Below are 20,123 nucleotides of genomic sequence, written 5' to 3' on the forward strand. Positions count from 1 at the left end.
ATAAGTCTTCCGATGTTAGTGAGAAAGATTTTGCAGGCTGTGCCTCTGACCTTTCCAGTCCATAAGTTACTGTTGCGTAGTCCATTTAATTTTATTCTTATTCAATATTTCATTAGTGATTTGGTACAACAGAGTGACTGCAAGGCTATTTCAGAGGGTAGTTAGAGGCTGGGAAAGATGATGGTGAAGTGGTGATATCATTAGTCTGGTAATCTAAAAGCCCAAACTAATTGTCTGGTGATATGGCAGTTGGTGGAATTTAAATTTAATTAATAAACCTGGGATTATAAAACCTAACTCATTAATAGTAGCAACGAAACTATCATCACTTGTTGTATAAACCCAACTCATTTACTTACTGGTATGGTTTAACTGGTATGGTGCAACTCCAGAGCATAGCTGGTATCTCCAGACATTGGAAGAAATCAGTCCATGACTTGTCAAGATGTAAAAGCCATTTAATCTTCCAACAATCATAATCCAATTGGTTACCAGAGGGAGTTCTATCAGAGTCTATGCCTGGGATGAGGAAGTCCTGGCCACCAAAAACTGCTGGCCATGGCAGCTTTGGCCTCAAACTCAGCAGCATCACAGTGGAAACTGTGGCTGCTGAATGTACAGTACTCCCAGGATGGAGAATTTTCCACAGGACAGGTAAGTGAAATTTTGGGGAGAGTGGTTCCCACAGGGTGGTGGTCCTGTGGAGGCTGGATCATGGGGTTCAGAAGCAACAGCAAGGGGTAGCTTTAAGCAGCCTTCAATCTGATTGGTGCAGTTTGAGGGACACTTCCAAACTCTCAACTGTTCCTCCCCCACTCCAAATCAACAGTTTGCCTGCCTCGATTAAACAGTCAGGTGGAATGATTCCATGTTTTCTTGACTGGAACTAAAATAGTTGATCATTCTCATTTTCCCAGTGTATAGGTTCAGGCGTCTTGATGACTAGTCCAGCACCATTATGACCATGCTGTGCCAGGAAATGAAGTATCTTATTGCTGTTGTACATTGTGCTGTTTATTAACCAATGCTGAATATGCGTCATTATAAAGATAGCCTTTTGTTTTTTTATTTAGTAAGCTGTTTTCTCTAAAATCAATGATACCAAAATTTTGCATCACTATGACATTTCCACTGAAATAACAATTACTTCCCTTTAAGTTGATGATTGTGAATAGCTTCAGTGGAAATACTAATAGATTCATGTTAAGATTTATTACCAAACAATAATTTCTAGTTTGTTTTAAATGCAGAAGTTCTGACAGATCAGATCAGCTATCCACTTCAAGATCCAGATCTGCAGATGACTCCATACAACCAGTATCCCAGCATGCAATTCTCTCCAATGGCAGCACCCCAGCCACAAACACATTATTCTGCCCACAATTATTATCCGCAGTATTCAGCTGAAGGGCATTATTCACCTAACTCGTATGAATTAAACAAATCACAGTTCCTGGGCCCCAGTGATGCTGATACAGGAATACCTGTAATGAAAAGACCTCGACTCAATCATTCATCTTTGCGAATAAAGGGTGAGGAGGAGCTGTGTGTGGTGTGTGGAGACAAAGCCTCTGGGTATCACTATAATGCACTAACCTGTGAAGGATGCAAAGGTAAGAATGCCATTTACATGTCACAATGTTTTATCTTCATTTATCATTCATGAGATATGTCTGGATTCATGACTGTAATAGAGTTTTCACACATAGTATGAACAATTGTATATAATTTGAAGATTTTCAGATTTAAAAGTATGCAATATTGTACATAATAAGAACTATGTTTCATAATTTAAGTATACTATCAAATACTTATTACTATTTTGTAACTGCAACAACTATTAAAAAAAACAGTCCTAAATCATGTTCAAATTTGATAACCTTAGAAATTGGATGTGAAGATCATGGTGTTTCAGGAAGTAAATTGTGATTCAGGAAGTACACATATTTCTGCTGCATGTCTATATGATTGCTTTATGCAGTCTGTACTACTTCTTTTATTGATTGGCTACACACAGCAGAGGACTCTATTATGAATTGTCGCCTCCACAACCAAATGTTCAGACAGCTAGGATGTGCACCTCTATTCTGAGGGGAGGTGAGATTGTCATTGGTCGGTATAGAACATTGATAGTGTGGACTAATCTGTCTGAAGTCCTTCCATTGATCTTCTTCTTCTATCTATAGAAGAACATAAGGAAACTGGCTCCTTTCAGAGCTTCAAAATACTCAAAATACATTGCATGAAGTACTTTTGAATTGTATTGCCACTATTGTCTAGTGTGAAACCCAGACCTGTGTGAACCTGTATAGCAGGTTCCCACAAATGTATTAATCTGCTTCTACGATATTGGTTGGGCGATACACATTGGTTAGAATACTGACAATATTTAATCTGTTCTTGTTCAACATACCATATGTCCAACTGAGAATGTAGACTTGGTTTAATGTATCAATTGAAAGAAAACACAGCATTCCCTCCACATTGTGCTGTACTATTAGCTTTGATTTTTGAGCTCATGTTCAAAAGCAAGACTTGAATTTGCAACCTCATGATTCAGAGGTGAGAGGGCAACTCAGTAAGCTAGAGTGGCACCAAAGCGTAGCAGAAGGATGATTTATTGGGAAATTATTGCTGACAAAATTTGATGGCTATAAGGTAAATGAAACATTAAAACAGTTGTCAGAAACACTAATGAGAACTTATGTAACAGCTGAAGTAATAAAGAATCAGGGAAAATAAACAGCCTGACTATATTGGATCTTCTCAGTAGGTTTATTAAACAACTTTTGTATTATGGTGATTGCCTAACAACCATTCTTGGGACACTGTTATGTTGGACTGAATCTTGCACACGTGCATATTAAAAAATAGCCAATGAAACAAAATTATACTACCTACTCATTTTTAATGTTACAATGACATTCCTGCACCCAATTGTTTGCCATTCATAAATTACTACTAAATTTTTAATTCTGTGCTTTTCAATTGGGAGGTAAATCATTTGTAATATCATTAGATTTGATCTGATAAACATATTTTGCTCTGTTCTCTGATTTTCATAAAGATACAGGGGGATTTCAAAACAGAAAGGAGAAAAAAAAGTCACAAATTAGTTAAAAAAGAGGAACGAAAGATTGGCCTACTTAAGTAATTAACCATTTATGTGAGATTGTCTCATTTTCCAACTAGGATTCTTCCGCAGGAGTATCACCAAGAATGCTGTGTATAAATGTAAGACTGGTGGGAATTGTGAAATGGATATGTACATGAGGAGGAAATGTCAGGAATGTCGACTGAAGAAATGCAAAGCAGTAGGAATGCTGGCAGAATGTAAGTAATTAAGATACACACAAAAAAAAGTCATAAAACTATAACAACCATAGTTTTCTGATATTCCATTGGCACCAACTTGAATTTTGAAGGTTCAGAGATTCTTTCATTAAAGTTTTCAAGATATTAAGAGGAATTGGTAGGACAAATAAAGAGAAATCATTTCTGCTGGTTGAGGGCATACAGTTTTTAGCTTTTAAAAATATTAGAGCCTGTTCTTTTGGAATAGAAGTTATAAACACATTTAAAGTAAATCATGAAAGGAGTTTGAAATTTTTCTGTAAATTGCATTTGATGCTAAAATACATGTCAGTTTTAACTTTGCAGATTTGTAGATTTTTGTTATTCAGTGGTATCCAATGGTGTGCCATTTCCAACAACATGCTCCTGCCTCCTGCCCAACAGTGCCACTTTAATAGTAGGGTGGGGGAGTAGGGACAAACTGGAGCCAGGGGTGTGGCCTCCATAGCCTGTTCAAGGTAGAAATGGATGTAGATGGAGCCTGAAATATTCATGCTCGAAAACTTGTCTCTATTCCCTAGGACTCTGGCCTTGTTCTCTGGCTGAGTGTGAACCCCATATACCTCTACCTCCCTCACTACCCTCATTTCCCATGACCCTCTTCACTCCCATACCTTCCCCACACCCTAGGTCATAGCATGCCCCAAAGATCCCCACTTCATTTTTCACCTGCTCCATTTCCTTTATTCTTCCGATATGCCATCACCCACCATTACCACTCACCAAGTATTCACAATGTTTAGTATTCTTGAGCCTTTTAATAACACTGGAAAGCCCTTGAGATTCTCTTAAAATTATTATGAAAAGAAAATAATCATTGAGAAACAATTTCAAAAACACTGCTATCTGACTAAGATCTTACAAATCTTCTGAGAAAACAAATTTTATGTACTAGGCCAGACCACTCAAAATATTCTTAAGCAGGCAGCCCAGACCATAACTTTGCAATTTGTTTTAATAATTGGAAGAGTAGCGTCCAGTGAAGAAGGTGACCTCAGATTACAACAGGATCTTGATCAGATGGGCCAATGGGATGAGAAGTGGCAGATGGTGTTTAATTTAGATAAATGCAAGGCGCTGCATTTTTGGAAAGCAAATCTTAGCAGGACTTATACACTTAATGGTAAGGTCCTGGGGAGTGTTGGTGAACAAAGAGACCTTGGAGTGCAGGTTCATAGCTCCTTGAAATGGAGTCACAGGTAGATAGGTTAGTGAAGAAGGCATTTGGTATGCTTTCCTTTATTGGTCAGTATATTGAGTACAGGAGTTGGGAGGTCATGTTGCAGCTGTACAGGGCATTAGTTAGGCCACTGTTGGAATATTGCGTGCAATTCTGGTTTCCTTCCTATCAGAAAGATGTTGTGAAACTTGAAAGGGTTCAAAAACGATTTACAAGGGTGTTGTCAGGATTGGAGGATTTGAGCTATATGGAGAGGTTGAATAGGTAGGACTGTTTTCCCTGGAGCATTGGAAGCTGAGGGGTGACCTTATAGAGGTTTATAAAATCACAAGGGGCATGGATAGAATAAATAGGTAAAGTCTTTTCCCTGGGGTCGGGGAGTCCAGAACATAGAGGGCTTAGGTTTAGAGTGAGAGAGGAAAGATATAAAAGAGACCTAAGGGGCAACTTTTTCACGCAGAGGGTGGTACATGTATGGAATGAACTGCCAGATGAAATGGTGGACGCTAATACAATTGCAACATTTAAAAGGCATCTGGATAGGTATATGAATAGGAAGGGTTTGGAGGGATATGGGCCAGGTGCTGGCAGGTGGGACTAGATTGGGTTGGGATATCTGGTCAACAGGGACAAGTTGGACCAAAGGGTCTGTTTCCATGCTGTACATCTCTATGACTCTGTAAGTGTACAGTGAAAATTGCCCAGAGTAAGTTGCTAGCCTGAAGAAGGGCTCATGCCCGAAACATCGATTCTCCTGCTCCTTGGATGCTGCCTGACCTGCTACGGTAGTGGCACCAAACAACCCAAATGGCCTCCTTCTTCAAAGACCGCAATTTCCCCTCCGACGTGGTCGACAATGCTCTCCACCGCATCTCCTCCTCTTCCCACACCTCTGCCCTTGAACCCCACCCCCTCCAATCGCCACCAGGACAGAAACCCACTGGTCCTCACCTTCCACCCCACCAACCTCCGGATACATCGTATCATCCACCGTCATTTCCGCCACCTCCAAACAAACCCCACCACCAGGGATATATTTCCCTTCCCACCCCTATCAGCGTTCTGGAGAGACCACTCCCTCCACGACTCCCTCGTCAGGTCCACACCCCCCACCAACCCAACCTCCACTCCCGACACCTTCCCCTGCAAGCGCAAGAAGTGCAAAACTTGCGTCCACACCTCCCCCCTCACCTCCCTCCAATGCCCCAGTGGATCCTTCCATATCCGTCGCAAATTCACCTGCACCTCCACATACATCATTTACTGTATCCGCTGCACCCGATGTGGTCTCCTCTACATTGGGGAGACAGGCCACCTACTTGCAGAACGTTTTAGGGAACACCTCTGGGACACCCGCAACAACCAACCCAACCGCCCTGTGGCTGAACATTTTAACTCCACCTCCCACTCCGCCAAGGACATGCAAGTCCTTGGCCTCCTCCATCGCCAGACCCTGACCACACGATTACGCTTGGAGGAAGAGCGCCTCATCTTCGGCCTAGGAACCTTCCAACCACATGGAATGAATGTAGATTTCTCCAGCTTCCTCATTTCTCCCCCCCCACCTTATCTCAGTCCCAACCCCCAGATTCAGCACCGCCCTCTTGACCTGCAATCTTCTTCCCGACCTCTCCGCCCCCACCCCCTCTCCCGTCTATCACCCTCACCCTCACCTCCTTCCACCTATCGTATTTCCAGTGCCCCTCCCCCAAATTCCCTCCCCCCTGTTTTATCTCAGCCCGCTAGGCACACCAGCCTCATTCCTGAAGAAGGGCTTATGCCCGAAATGTCGATTCTCCTGCTCCTCAGATGCTGCCTGGCCTGCTGTGTTTTTCCAGCACCACATTTTTCAACTCTGATTTCTGGGATGGCATGACTGATATATGAAGAGGAACTGGATTGGTTAGGACAATATTCACTGGAGTTTAGAATAATTAGGGGGGCTCTTCTCATAGATATTCTAATATTACTACCAGGGTAAATGCAGAAACGATGTTCCTGATGACTGGGGAGTCCAGAACCATGGATAATAGTCTAAGGATAGGGGGTACACTATTTAGGACCAAGATGAGGAGAAATGTCTTCACCTAGAGAGTGGCGAGCTTGTTCTTTAATACAGAAAGCAGTACATGCCACAACACCAAGTATTTTCAGGAAAGAATTAGCTATAGTTCTTAGGACTAAAGGAATCAGAAGGTATGGGGAGAAAGCCGGAACAGGCTACTGAGTTGGATGATCAGTCATGACCATATTGAATGGTGGAGCGGGAAAAATGGCCTATTCCTGCTCCTCTTTTCTATGTTTCTATGTACATTATTCTAATTTCACATTGCAAGTTCACAATGACTGAGTCTCCACAGCCTTCTAAGTTTGAGAATTCCACAGGCTCCCTACTCTTTGAACTAGGAAATGTTTCCTCATCTCAGTCCTAAATTGTCTACTCCATATCCTGAGACTGTGTGCTCTGATTCTGGACTCCCCAGACAGGAAAAAGATCCTCTTTGCATCTAGTCTGTCTATCTCTGTTAGAATTTTATATGTTTCAATCATATTCTGTCTCATCCTTCTGAGCTCTAATCATTACAGGTCCAAACAAATCCATATCTCTTCATATGACAGTACTGCCATCCCTGGTAGTGCCTAGTGAACCTCCTCTGCACCTTCTCTAATGATAAGTATATCCTTTCTTAGGTAAGGAGACCAAAACTGCATGGTGTTGATCATATCTTCACTAAGGCCTTGTATAACCGCAGTAAGATACCCTGTTCTGAACACAGACCCTCATGCCATGAAGGCTAACATACCATTTGCCTTCCAGTTGCTTGCTGCACCTGCCTGGCTACTTTCATTGACTAGTGTACAAGGACACACAATATATACCTCCCAATATATCACCATTTAAATAATTACTGTTACTTTCTGTTTTTCAGACTAAGATACATAACTTCACATTTAGCCACATTATAATACACCTGCCAGATACTTGTCCACACAAGTCTCCTTGCATTCTCCTCATAATCCCACCTATTTTTATGTCATCAGCAAACTTGAAAATGTTGTATTTGATTCCTTTATTTATGTATATAATGAATAACTGGGGCAAAAGCACTGATCCCTGAGGTAGTCTACTAGCCACTGATTGCCTCTTGGATTGAATACTATCCCTAATTTATTTTGTAAACCATGATTGAGCCACGTTTCATATTTTATTCATTCCAGACAGGAATGAATAATTGTTGTAATCCATACACACCTTCTTCAAGTATGAACCATAGCCTATTCACTGTCAACTCTTTTAGTAGGTTTCCCCAAATTATCCTTGTAAATTCACTCTTCATACCTTTCCTTTATTTAGCCTCACATTTGACAGCTTCAATCTCTACCTTGATGATGAATTCTATCATATTATAGTCGCTCTTCCTGAAGGACCGCACACAAGATTGTTAATTAATCCTTTCTTATTGTCTTTCTAGAATAGACTATTCTCTGTTTGGCTCCTCAACTTATTGGTCCATTAAACCATCACAAGTACACTTCAGAAAATCCTCCTCCACAATACCATTGCTAGTTTGTTTCACCCTAACTATATGTAAACTAAAGTCATCCGTGGTTACAGTTCCATGTCTAGGAAACAGACATCCAAATCCTAGACTTTCATCTTCCATTTGCTGCAGTTGCTAATTAACTAATCTTTTCCCTTACCTTCACCTTTGATACTTCTGTCCTCAGCAAAATCTCCAATAGTCTTTTAATTATTGAACTGAATACAGGCCTATTTTGTTCTATTATTTTCAGAGTTCAAATTGAGTAAATGACTGGCTGGACAATCCAACACCATAGTCAACTACACTATATAACACCACCAGACCCAATTGTCTTCTGCCAAAATTATCCAGTAACCTAAATCATCCCGGAGAACTAAGATTACATGTGTCTTCTTTATCTTCACTATCTCAGATTTCCTAAAACCCTTTTCCCTTTCCACCTGCATTCCAACTTCTAACAATGTGCACAAAATAAAGACAGTCTGAATTTCATAACATTTGTCTAAGTATCAGGTTCATAGAATTCTCAAAATGTTTTTCACTCTGAGGCCTAGCAAATGTTATAACCACATCTGACCAAACTCATCTCGTTAACTACCTACCCTGCTTCTATGGAACCTCTCCTTGCCTAATTCTAGTTCCACCTTATCACTCACTGTATTCACAATGCTCTCCACTTCCAGGATTTTTAAGAATGAACTGGCAGCCCTGACACTGGCACAGGTACCAGACAAGCGCAATTAGTTCAGAGCTGCCCAGAGCTGCCCAGCTCCCCTCTCTGTCATGGCAGAGAGGGGAGAATTCATGCCCTGCATTTTGGCCAGGAACCTGGACGTTCTGCTGGATGGGATGGTGGCAAGGAAGAATATCCAATTTCTCTAGGACCAAAAGTAAGAGTAAAGATGCCAGACCATGCCAATCAGGTCTGAGATTGCTACCCAGGTCAGTGCAATCCCATCCTTCTGGAGGAATGCGCAGCGTTGTGGGAAGAAGGTCAGTGATCTTCTCCATTCCACTAGTGTGCCACCATCATTTCTCAATGCCACACACTCACTTGGGCCCTGCTCCTGTCATCACTTCCCACAGAGTCCCATCCTTTGCCACTCTCACTATTTCCTGGAAGATCTCCTCCTGCTCACTCACACATGAAACTGTTTCAAGTGTAGTACTGTACTAGCTAATGCAGTGCTAAGAACTTGACACAAAAAATCTTTTTAATCAGAGAATCATGGTACCATTTTCACTGGTCTGATCAAAGTAAGAACTCATGGTAATTAGTTTGGTGCATTATACAATCTTTGAAAAGCCCAGTACTCCTGCGCCTATATTGTTTTTGCTGTCGCTTTACATGGAAGATGATGGTTGCCGAATTTAAACTACTGAATCAACTCAGAAGGTCATCTCACTCACTGTCTCACACACACACACACACAATCAGTTCAGTCTGAGGTGTGGTATTTAAAATGTATGCACATTCTGTAAATCTGTGTCCTGTGAGGGATATTAGAGCCTGCAATGTCAGATGCCAACGTCTGTGGATGTGGGATTCATGTGGGCCAGTGCCCATGGAGCGCAGCCTGAGGTGTCCAACATGGAGGTCCTTCAGAGCAAGTGGCAAGCTGAATTTGCCAGATACCCGCTCTGATGTCCATGTCAAGGTTTTCAGTACCCAGATTTCTCAGTGATAGGATAAGAAGCTGCATATTAATGAAGTCAGATGTGCAGTTAATAAGGTCATTAACAAGTAATAATTTCTCCTTTGCAGGCAACTTTTCATTGCCTAGTGAGAATTGCACTTCAGCGCCCAGTACCTGGTTAAAAGATGCAGCAAAAAGCTAAATGATCTACAGCAACAGGAAGGACAGTCTGAGGAAGGATCACTGGGCCTGAAACATTAACTCTGGTTTCTCTCCACAGCTGCTGCCAGAAATGCCGAATGTATTTATTCCAGCAATTTCTTTTTTTATTTGTAAAAGATGCAGCAAGTTGTTCCCAATTTCAAATTAGGCCTCACAGGAGGTCTCACATGATTCTACCACTTGACAGTCCACACCGTTCAAGGCCCTACTCAATTCTGCCCTTCAGGCTGATTCTAAATCCATACAAGTGAATGGATTAATTAAAATATTGTACCTTATAAATTCAGCTGCTACTTCTCTTCTTGTTCACCGAAACAGGGAATGGTATAACCATCTCTATACTCCCAGGGCATCCTATAAACATCTCTGTACTTCCAAATCTCTTACCTTTCTTCCCCAAATCTTCCAAGCTCACAATTGGTCAAACTCCTCTCCACTCCTTTGATCCCATTCTCAGTAAACTAAAATCCACCTAGCTTTCATTTTGGATCCACACGTTAACTGATTCTCCAAATGGTATTTGGACTTAGGTACTGTGCCTGTGCTTATAAATTGGAGAGGGTTCAAAAAAGATTTACCAGGATGTTGCTGGGACTGGAGGATTTGAGTTAGAAGGAGAGGCTGGATAGGCTGGGACTTTTTTCACTGGAGTGCAGGAAGTTGAGGGGTGATCTTATCAAGGTTTATAAAGTTATGAGGGGCAGAAACAAGGTGATTAGCAAAGGTCCTTTCCCAGAGTGGGTTAGTTCAAAACTAAGGGACATATTTTTAAGGTGAGAGAGGAAAGATTTAAAATGGACCTAATGGGTAACATTTTCACAAAGAGGGAGATTCATATGTGGAATGAACTGCCAGAAGAAGTGATATATGCAGGTACAGTCACAACACTGAAAAGGTAGGATAGGTACGTGAATAGGAAAGATTTAGAGGGACATGGGCGAAACGCAAGCAAGTGGGACCAGCTTAGTTTGGGAAACTTTGTTGGCATGAACTTGGTTGGACTGAAGAATCTGTTTCTGTGCTGTGTGACTTTATGATTGTATGAGTACGAAGTTCATCCTTAAATTCCCCTGCATTCTTCTCCTTCAACATTGTTCCTCTATTATTTAGCATGATGTGCAACCTTCTGTTATTTCAGAACATCTCTACGAGTGAATGTCTCTGAACGTCTGCACCCATCATTCTTGGAGATCCCTACAGATTTAACCGTAAACAAGGCCTCGTATTTCTGCATGGTTAGATGGAAAAGATCCCATAGCACTATTTTGAAGAAGAGCATGGGGAATTAATTTAAATCATTTTATTTATTCCTTGCTTTCTTGCTTTGCTTTTGTGTTTTCACATTGTTTGTCTTAGAAGGGCCACAGTTTACTTCAGTGAATAAAGGTATAGGCAAAGTTGAGAATTATGGTGAGGGAAAAGCTTTTGTGCTTGGATTCACTACAAACTCTATTCTTATGCCACTGTCTCCATCCACAAAATGCCCAATATCTCAGGTTCACGTAGAATTTTCCCAACCTCAGGATCCCATTTATCCACATGCTGAGTTTCCAATCCCATGTTCTTTTCAGGAGAAAGATTGCCTATTTTCACCTCAGTATCATTGTATGTTTGAGCAAATTCTATAGATTTTAACCATAATATTCAAAAAGGCAACACTGGGGAGGAGTTAAGCTTTAAGTTGAAAGGAAGAATGTAAAAACCAATAAGCCTCAAACTAGGGTATGGAAGAAGTAGAAAGATTTGAAAGAAAGTCAGACAAGTGATCTAAATTGAAGGAAAGAACTAGAGGTTAAAGAAGACCTAAAAAGAGAGGAAAGAATTATTGTGAAGGAAACAGGTAATCATTTTTGGAATACTTGCTGGATAGAATGCAAGGAAGTACCACAATTTCCACATAAGTCTCTCTCTTACTCTATTCAGTGGCCTACAGAGACACTATGGTATTATTATCTCTTCAGCAACCTAGAAAGATGCTGCTGAGTAAGAAAGGGAAGAAGCCAGGTTTCTGGGGGTCAAGTTCCCAGTTCTGGATAATGGAGAAGGGTTGGCTCACCACAATAGAATGCAAAGAAAACACTAGTTATTCTACATGACAAAATTTGAACTTGTTATTGTAGGTCTTTTAAAATATATATTACATTTTTATAGGTTTGCTGACAGAAATTCAGTGTAAATCTAAGCGTTTGCGGAAAAACACCAAGCAAGTCATGGACCTATTGTGTAACATAAAGATGGAAGAAGAAGGAGTTGACAGTAAACAGGTTTCATCCACAACCAAGGCTGGGAAGGTAAAATGATTCGGGTTTAGTGTGAGAAAACTCTCTGTCTGAAGATTACTTTTAACAACATTCCTTATTTTGAAAGGATAATGACTTCATGGCACGGTTTTATTTTATATAGAGGAGTCAGAGGAATTGCGTATTATTTGCCTGTTATTCAAATTTTCACACATTCATCAAATGCCCAACTCTATTGTCAGAACGGAAATGTGAACTTTGATGTCATTTGAAATGTGTCATTCAAATTTTGTACACTGTCTTATGCATACTTTTATGATTGCATTGCAGTTGTTCGACTCAACCTTCATATTTAGATTTCATTTCAGTGAAGTGCTTAGGAACATTTTTCTATGGCAACTAGCTCTGTAAATGCATGGTGTTGCTGCCCATGTGTTGCTGTTGTTGTTTCCAAGAAGGGAATTTACTATTAGCTTTGGCTGGTATAACAGTATTCTGACTGCACAATGGTTCCTCTGAAGTTCTGGCTTGTTCATCCAATGCTGTCAGTGCTGTATCCTTTATTGAACTGGCTACAAGGTGAAGCTTCCCAGTACCTTGTGAAATAGGTTATATGTCTATGGCAAGCCAGGAGGCACATTGGTAAAGTATCTATCCCATTTCTATCCCATATTTCTGGTAAGTTCATAGACAGATTCTCATTGTGAGATTTAGCAAGTTATTTTGTGCAATTTATCCACTGTTCACTTCATTAATAATGCAACATATCCCACAGCATTGCTCCCATGCTATCTTGCACTCAGCAGAGTCGAAATGTTTGCTGGTGCAAGTACCTTCTGATCCTCATGTAACAGGCACCATATTTAAATCCCAGCTGCATATAATGTCAAATCTGGTCTGAAAGAGCATTTGGGTCAGTGAGATCCAGAAGAACACTCCACAAACCACTGTTTACTCTTTCCTGCCTCACACTTTGCTATTTCATCCACATCTCTAACTAATGCACATGATCTATTACTCTCAATCGACAGCAGGCAGCAACTTGTCTCAGTAGCTCTCATCTACCTCATCTCCCAAACTGCTAACCTTCCTTACTCTCTGCACTTCCTACTCAGTCACTTTGGGACACCTAAACTTTCCTAACTGATGAAGGACCAGCCTCCTGACTGATCATAGACCCCCTTCAGTGTTCGTTGCTGCCAAACACGATAAGCTTCCTTGCTATCTGAATGTGCTAAAAGGCAAGGCAAGGCAGGGATGCTGTGAACATCCAAATGAGTGATCACTAAGAAAACAAGCTAAGAACCATGATATTCATTCAGTTCAATGCAGTATTGAAGTGCTGAATTGTGTTAGAAGTGAGCCCAAAATGTGCTCTGATGATTTGGTGAGGTTTGTCCTTTGCCAATGCCTACCTACATGGAAACAGGATGGAGGTGGTCACTGCTGTGTAGCATGCCCTGAGGTATTGGATAAAATGAATGGCTGGATAAGAATTTGGTGAGCTGCAGCAGACCACCAACTAACCACTCAGACTTTCACATCAGGAATTGTCATCTTCTCACTGTCTGGACAAATAGCAAACTGCATATAGGTGAGGCAAGGTTAGGAAACAACGAGACCTTAGTGCATGCAAATTGATTCCTGACTTGCTATTTTCATCTTGCTATCTTGCCTGGAAAATTGGACTTTTCTTCTCAATTTTGAGATTCTCACTTTCCCAATCTTGCCATATTTTCACCACTGACTCGCCATTGCCCACCTTGTTCAGGGGTTAGGAAGATTCCACACATAGTCTTTAAATTACTGTATACTGTCTTTTTAATTGGACATATGTGAATTGTCATTGACTGTTCTTCTGAGTGATGTTCCTTCCCCAGACAGTCTGTTCACATAGCATTTGCAGTTGCTGGAGCACCTGTATTTATTCAGTTTCCATTACTGGACAGTTGTGGATGGTTGGGTCTGATGGTCATCTGTGGGCTGCACAGCTGCTGAGTTCATTTCTCCATGGTCAGCTGCCTGCGGTTGAGGAACAGCTTCTTTAGTTTTACACATATGCTGAAAATTGTTATGGCATATCTGGTTGTTCACTTCCATCCTACATGATCAAGCTGACAATAATAATCAAAGGTTGCCTTTTAGGCTGACTCTTGAAGAGAACGTTGAAGGTTTGAACTCTCCAATGTCAACTCTGAAAATGGTTTGGCAGCCTCATCAAATTAAAATGTCTTTCTCCTATTTCTCCATGATTTTCCACACAAACCTGCCTGGATTCAGTAGCATTTTTGTTATGGAAAAGCAAGTTCAGGTGCACTATGACATTAATCTTTGTACTGGACTATTTCCCATGCCTTCAGTTGGTGTGTTTCTCCACTCAAGGATTGCCTTGTTTGCATCTGTGCAGGATTTGCTTGATTTCTGTATGATCTTCCAGTGCTGCCTCAGCCTTCCTATTTGACTGGGGTTCTTATGGAAATGATGTATGGTGTTGAATTTCCCAATCCTTTATGAAGCAGCTTGTGAACTAAGGGTAATTATCCCTCATCACTATGTTGTGAATGTTGTAGCAGCTAACGAATGAACTCAGCTGGCCCATCTCCCAGTAGCTAAAATGGTAATCAGCAATTCCTGCAAAAGTAAAAAGGTCAATTCCCTATTTTATCAATGGTCTATCGGGGGTGTCATGAACTATCAGCAACTCTCTAGCTTCGTTAGCTTGGTACTCATTACAAACACAGCTCTGTCTATAAATTTCAATCCCCTCTCATTCTAGTGAACTCCGAGTACATATCCAAAGTCCTCAACCACTCCTCATATGACAAGCCTTTCATCCCTGGGATCATTCTTGTGAACCCCCTCTAAACACCCTTCAAGGCCAACACACTCTTCTTTAGAGTTAGGGCCAAACCTGCTCACAATATTCCAAATGCGGCCTTACCAGAGCATTATGCAGCCTCAGCAATTCATCCCAGCTCTTGTAGTCTAGTCCTCTCGAAATGAATGCTAACATTGCAATTGCAATTGGGTATGTTTGCCAAGCTGGGAAGTTGATTTCATCCTCTTCTAGGTGATATCTTCAGTGCTTTGGAGCCGCCTGTGAAGCGCTGCTGTACTGTGTCTTCTGGAATTTATTTGTTTCTGTTCCTGCTGCTTATGGTTGCAGGTTCTGCTGGTTTGTTGTAGTGCTGGGGACAAATCATCTGCAAATCAACTTCCCAGCTCAGCAAACATACCAGAACCATGGCAATTGGCACCCAAGCTACAAATCTTTACACAAACCTTGAATTGCATTTGCCTTCCTAACTGCCAATTTCCTAACTGCAATTTCTACCAATGTCTGCTAATACCTGTTCTTCCATATAGCTTTTCAATCCTTAATCTGGCTCCAATCTGACAACATATTATGAATTCAATCCAGTGCTATGTTGCCTGTACTATGTCTTATATTGAATCTGTTGTTGATGGATCTCCTAGTCAGTACTGCATGGTAAAGTTCATATCATTATGGCAATTCAGAGGGCACATTGCATTTATAGTGTTGCATTTGTATTTCAAAGAATTACACTCTTTTATTGAGTCCACCTCCTACTCAACCAAATGGTTGCCGATATCAATTGCTTGGCTATCGAGCATACAGCAGCTCTGTGTGACCCTGTGCACATTTGCTGGATGACTTTCTTTTTAGAAATTGATATATAGTGAACTGGTGAAGTGTTATATTGATGTGCACAAGATAAATTGTTGTTCACCACTGTGATTGTGTTTTGACCCTGCCAACTAATCAGAATTCTAACTCTCTGAATTAATAAAATAACCCTTCAAGGCATGATAACATACCATACGTCAACAAATCACATGAAAATACACAGCAAATCTAATTCCATGACTCTCCACAATGTATCTATTTAGGTAAGGACTGATAAACTGGATTGAGTGGAATGATACGACAATAAGACACAGGAGCAAAAGTAGGCAATTCAGCCTATTGAATCTGCTCCACCATTCAATAAGATCATGGCTAATCTGATAATCTTCAATTCCTCTTTCCCACCTTATTCCATTAACCTTTGATTCCCTTAATGTTTTAAAAATCTGTATATCTCAGCTTGCACTTAACAAACCAGTCTTGACAGCCTCTGTGGTAAAGAGTCCCAAAGATTCACCACCCTCTGAGAGAAACATTTCCTCCTCATCTCTGTCTTAAATGGGCAAACACTTACTCTGAGACAATGCTGTCTGATCTTAGACTCCCCCATAAGCAGAAAACAACTTCTCTGTATCTACATTAAGGCCCTAAAGTCTTATATGTTTCAGTAACATCACCTCTCATTCTTCTCAGCTCTAATGATAATTGTCTCGAGCTACTCAACCTTGCCTCATAAGAAAATCCCTTCATACCCTAGGATCAACTGAGTGAAATTTCTCCAATGCCAATACATCTTTTCTTCGGTACGGGACACAAATCTGTTCACAATATTGTGGATATGGTCTGATTAATGCCTTCCATGGTTTTAGCAAGGCTTCCTATTTTTATAACTTCATTTCCCTTGAAAGAAAGAGAAGCATTCCATTTGCCCTCCCTTTTACCAATTGAACCTGGATACTAGTTTTTTGTGATTCATGCACAAGGACTTTCAAATACTTCTGTGCTGCAGTCTTCTGCCATATTGTCCTATTTGTATAATTTTCAGCTCCTCTATTCTTCCTATCAACATGCATAACCTCCCAATTCTTCATATTTTAATGTACCTGACAAGTTTTTTGTCCACTGTTGACTTTTTATGTCATCCAATTTGCCTTCTCACCTATTATTCACAGACGTTGTGGCGGAACATTCACTTCCATTTAAATACTTTCCATTCTTTTGAACAGATACAGGAGAGAGTTGAGTTCACACCCGAACAACAACAACTTCTTGATTATATTGTGGAAGCTCATCACAAATATCGAATACCCCAAGAAGCAGCAAGAAAATTTGTATGTATTGGAAATAACACAAACAGCAAATATACATTCCAATTTAAATATTAAAGCTGGTTTTTAATTTTGTTTTAACAGAATCAAAGGTAATCTGGTTTAGATTCATCTGTGTTTTTACCCTTAGTCCAAAAGTGGTACGGTATCACATGCTTTGGTTGCGTGAAGATTATATAAATGTGCAATAAATTTTAATATTTTGATCATCTTTATATGCATGCTTATGTATGTAAAGTTGCTTATATAATTGAGTTTAGTTTGTTGCTATCTTGAGATGGTTTGAATATAGGCACAGGAAACAGTATGCGGGATTACAGCACAAACTTCACGTAGTCAATTAATTTCACTGACTGTATTGTGTAGCCAGTATGAGCGTTATTGAATGGCTGTGCACCTGAGCAGGGTTTTCAGAATTGTGAAAGACTACTGCCACAAATAACTTGTTACAATACATTAGATAGGAAGCTAATCTGCCTTCAATATGGTTCCCAGATGTCCCATGTTGAAACTTTATTGCTTGAACAGCACAGCAGGTCAGGCAGCATCCAGGGAACAGGAGATTCGACGTTTCGGGCACAGGCCCTTCTTCAGGAATGAGCAGAGAGTGTTCAGCAGGAGAAGATAAAAGGTAGGGAGGAGGGACTTGGAGGAGGGGCGTTGGAAATGTGATAGGTGGAGAGAGGTCAAGGTGAGGGTGATAGGTCGGAGTAGGATGGAGGCGGAGAGGTCAAGAAGAAGACTGCAGGTCAGGAAGGCGGTGCCGGGCTGGAGGGATTCGGCTGAGACAAGGTGGGGGGAGGGGGGATGAAGAAACTGGTGAAGTCCAAGTTCATCCCCTGTGGTTGGAGGGTTCCCAGTCGGAAGATAAGACGCTCCTCCTCCGACCGTCGCGTTGTTGTGGTTTGGCGGTGGATGAGTCCAATGACCTGCATATCCTCAGTGGAGTGGGAGGGGGAGTTGAAATGCTGTGCTACAGGGTGGTTGGGTTGGTTCGTCCGGGTGGCCCAGAGGTGCTCTCTGAATCGCTCCGCAAGTAGGCGGCCTGTGTCCCCAATATAGAGGAGGCCACACCGGCTGCAGCGGATGCAGTAGATGATGTGGGTGGAGGTGCAGGTGAATCTGTGGCGGATATGGAAGTTTCCTTTGGGGCCTTGGAGAGAAGTGAGGGGGGAGATGTGGGCGCAAGTGTTGCACCTCCTGCGGTTGCAAGGGAAGGTGCCGGGAGTGGAGGTTGGGTCGGTGGGGTGTGTGGATTTGACAAGGGAGTCGCGGAGGGAGTGGTCTCTACGGAAAGCTGATAGGGGAGGGGAGGGAAATATATCCTTGGTGCTGGGGTCTGTTTGGAGGTGGCGGAAGTGACGGCGGATGATGCGCTGTACATGGAGATTGGTGGGGTGGTAGGTGAGGACCAGTGGGGTTCTGTCCTGGTGGCGGTTGGAGGGGCGGGGCTCAAGGGCGGAGGAGCGGTTTCAGCAGGAGAAGATAAAAGGTAGGGAGGAGTTTCAGCAGGAGAAGATAAAAGGTAGGGAGGAGTTTCAGCAGGAGAAGATAAAAGGTAGGGAGGAGTTTCAGCAGGAGAAGATAAAAGGTAGGGAGGAGTTTCAGCAGGAGATGTCCCATGACTACTTGTGTTTTCAGCCAGAAGATGCTGAAAGGAGCTTTTGAAATTCAAATAATTTTTCCAACGGTGAACAGAAACTCATTGACAATGGTATCTATGGAGGTGTGATTAACGTTACATGTCTCTCCAGAAACCAGAAAGAAAGAGGTCTATCAAAGCTAATGACTGAGATAATTAATAAGTTAATCACTTACTTCTATTTAAAACCAATGGATGTGTCACTTTTGCAGAATTGAACTAACCCAATACTTAAAATGGAAGCATGATTCCGTAGTTTGGATAGCAGTCATTTTTAAAGTTTTGAACTGTTAGTAGGTCTGGATATGAGCAATAATTTTGTCAAGATCTGAGGAGAAACATCTCAACACCAACAGAGAGGTATCGCGGACTGCTATACTGAAGCAGGTTACCATGAACTAAGAGCTGCAGTCACACCAAAGGAGTCTTCACTCACTCCCAGGATCTATTCTATTTAATGGGAGCAACATCTAACCACTCAATTAAAGAAAGCATCATAGGTACTGAAACTGACTTCAACTTTTTCAACCACTTCACTTTGGAAAGAGAATCTTCAAGCAAGTCAGATCTGCAATGATAGTAAAAATTGACCTCAATATCATTTTCATTTATAAGATCTGTCCTTGATTATTTTAAAACTTTGTGCCTGCAGGTTAGGCATTAAATACTTTGCAGCAATAATTAACTAATCTTTTTTTTCTTCACTTGTGGGACATGGGCATTGCTGGCTGGGCCAGCACTTATTACCTAGAGAAGGTGGTGGTGAGTTGCTTTCTTGAACCATTGCAGTCCATGTGCTGTGGGCAGAGCAACAATGCCATGAGGCATTATTTTTTGATCTTGTTTAAAACATAAATTATGCTTCTGGTTATTTTTAATTTGAAATACTTAAAAATGAAAAGAGAGCTATGTGTGAACTTACATAGAACATAAAACATAGAACAGTCCAGGCCCTTCAGCCCTCGGTGTTGTGCCGACCTTTTATCTTACTCTAAGATCAAACTAACCTACATACTCTTCATTTTACTATCACCTATGTGCATATCCAAGAGTTGCTTAAATGTCCCTAATATATCTGACTCTACTACCACTGCCGGCAGTGCATTCCACTCACCCACTGCTGTCTACCTCTGACATCTCCCCGAAATATTCCTTCAATCACCTTAAAATTATGCCCCCTCATGATAGCCATTTCCACCCTGGGAATAAGTCACTGGCTATCCATTCCATCTATGCCTCTTGTCATCTTGTACATCTCTATCAAGTCACCTCTCATCCTTCTTCACTCCAATGAGTAAAGCCCTAGCTCCCTCAACCTTCCTTCAT

The 20,123-nt window shown here is 41.3% G+C and overlaps 1 protein-coding gene across 2 annotated transcripts in view; it reads left to right on the plus strand.

Annotated features, from left to right (window-relative positions):
• The window catches only part of LOC122563313 (bile acid receptor-like), a 156,689-nt gene that overhangs the window by 100,906 nt on the left and 35,660 nt on the right, over positions 1-20,123 (plus strand). For both annotated transcript variants that reach the window (XM_087973718.1, XM_043717027.2), the window contains 4 exons: positions 1,251-1,613; positions 3,193-3,333; positions 12,090-12,229; positions 17,054-17,158. In XM_087973718.1, coding sequence (XP_087829844.1) covers positions 1,251-1,613; positions 3,193-3,333; positions 12,090-12,229; positions 17,054-17,158 — 749 coding nt within the window. The remainder of the gene's footprint in view (positions 1-1,250; positions 1,614-3,192; positions 3,334-12,089; positions 12,230-17,053; positions 17,159-20,123) is intronic.

Source organism: Chiloscyllium plagiosum, unplaced genomic scaffold (assembly GCF_037043375.1).
Source record: "Chiloscyllium plagiosum isolate Xiang-an unplaced genomic scaffold, Cpla_swu_hap1 HiC_scaffold_26, whole genome shotgun sequence".
NCBI classification, from domain to species: domain Eukaryota; kingdom Metazoa; phylum Chordata; class Chondrichthyes; order Orectolobiformes; family Hemiscylliidae; genus Chiloscyllium; species Chiloscyllium plagiosum.